Genomic DNA, 1,689 nt, shown 5'->3' on the forward strand with positions numbered 1-1,689 from the left:
TTACGTCATTGCTTGACTCCTGGATGACATTTACGGCACGTAAATGAATATCAACAACCGATTTCAAGTCTTGCTTGTAATATAACCAGCAGTGATATTGGACAAACTAATACGCGTTTGGCTATAAGGTTATGTACTTATTAACTACACAAGGTGCCAGTTACTCTAGCATTCGTCAACATTGCATAATCAATGGGCATAGTATGCCTTTAATATAATATATATATATATATGTGTGTGTAATTAATTAATTATTTAACAACCTGCTTTAATCTCTTCGTTAATCTTCCGCGCAGGCGCTGCCATCGGCACTTTCCTCGTGCGCATGGTTGCCACGGATACGGACACGGAGAGCGTGATTCGCTACTCCCTCGACGGAGCCTCGCTTGTCGTCACGAAACATGGCGCCATCGTCGCCAACTTCAGCGAGCCGTGGTTCGAGATCGACGCCGAGTTAGGAGATGTTCGTACATCTTCGCGGATCGACCGCGAGGTCGCGGCGCGGGTTCACCTACGCGTCGTCGCCACCGACGTCGCTGCCGCCGTCCCGCAGACCGGCACAGGTAGTGCCCCCTGGTGACGGTGTAGAGATGCTCGCTGAAGCGTTCGCTTGTCTGTTGTCAATGCTGGGATATATATTTACATGATAGATGTACGGGATGTATATTTTGTATGATATCTATTGTATATTTGTTTATATTTATTTGTAAATGATATAATATATTTTTTTATGATAGATACACATCATATATTATACGTCTATCATTTAAGCACCCCTATCAAATTTCACACAAGTTGCAATGCATTATGGAAAAGAACAAGACAATATAAGCAGGGAAAAAGCCAAACAAGATTATCCTGATGCGAATATTATGATTTGATCGTGAACGGACATGGCAAGTGTAATATTTAACGGGCGTTCCTCGTGCAAGGGGAATGTAATATGTCGCCGTTAAAATGCACCAATGCCAGATCACATTGGTAATTAAATTAATTAATCGTTAATTCCCGCGATCATCGTCACGGCAACGCATGACAATGCTCCGCTCGCTTGCAGCCACTCTCGCTGTCGACATCCTCGATGTCAACGACAAGCCGCCCGTGTTTGGCGCCCCCTGGCGGCCAGACAGTCCGCAGGTCGACGTCTCCGTGATGGAGGAGGCGCCGCTAGGGACTCTCGTCGCCACGGTAACAGCATCCGACCCGGAGTCCGGCATCGCTCGCTATGAGATCAGCGGCAGCGACGCGCAGTACTTCGAGATCGGCGAACGCACAGGTAACGCCATCTGGTGGTGGTGGCAGCGGCATGCGAACTTGGTCTGGTGTTAGCGTGTCACACTGATAACGGCAGAAGCAATGCATGCGAGATGTGTGAGCGTGTGTTTGTATCTCTGCTGCTTGCAGGCATATATACTAGTTTAGAACCCTGGCCTTCAAAATATGATTTTTTCGCAGAAAGATGGCGCCACGATGCTTATACACTGAGCGCTTGTATAGATGAGTATGATATATTTATAATAGTATACAAGCACTCACTGTGTATAGATAGTGGCGCCATATATCGGCTAAGAAAAATTGGGTTTTTGCAGATATATATATATATATATATATGCCCGAAAGCAACACTATGCAGGGTTCGAAACCCTAATGGGCCCGCGGGCCCGATGCCCGTATGTTAAGGCTTGGGTC

At 46.5% G+C, this 1,689-nt stretch overlaps 2 protein-coding genes across 2 annotated transcripts in view; both read left to right on the plus strand.

The window, feature by feature from the left end:
* The first annotated feature begins 298 nt into the window (after positions 1-298).
* LOC106819076 (cadherin-87A-like) lies at positions 299-1,481 on the plus strand. The gene is made up of 2 exons (XM_014823737.1): positions 299-563; positions 1,058-1,481. Exons 1-2 carry the CDS (start codon positions 326-328, stop codon positions 1,327-1,329), a joined length of 510 nt encoding a protein of 169 aa, XP_014679223.1. The 5' UTR covers positions 299-325; the 3' UTR covers positions 1,330-1,481.
* A 183-nt stretch (positions 1,482-1,664) lies between these two features.
* Positions 1,665-1,689, plus strand: part of LOC106819075 (cadherin-related family member 1-like) — a gene marked incomplete at its 3' end in the record, with an annotated part of 5,592 nt that continues 5,567 nt past the window's right edge. The window contains exon 1 of the mRNA XM_014823736.1: positions 1,665-1,670. Within this exon, the coding sequence (XP_014679222.1) occupies positions 1,665-1,670 (6 nt within the window). The remainder of the gene's footprint in view (positions 1,671-1,689) is intronic.

This window comes from Priapulus caudatus, unplaced genomic scaffold (genome assembly GCF_000485595.1).
Source record: "Priapulus caudatus unplaced genomic scaffold, Priapulus_caudatus-5.0.1 Scaffold2810, whole genome shotgun sequence".
NCBI classification, from domain to species: Eukaryota; Metazoa; Priapulida; class Priapulimorpha; order Priapulimorphida; family Priapulidae; genus Priapulus; species Priapulus caudatus.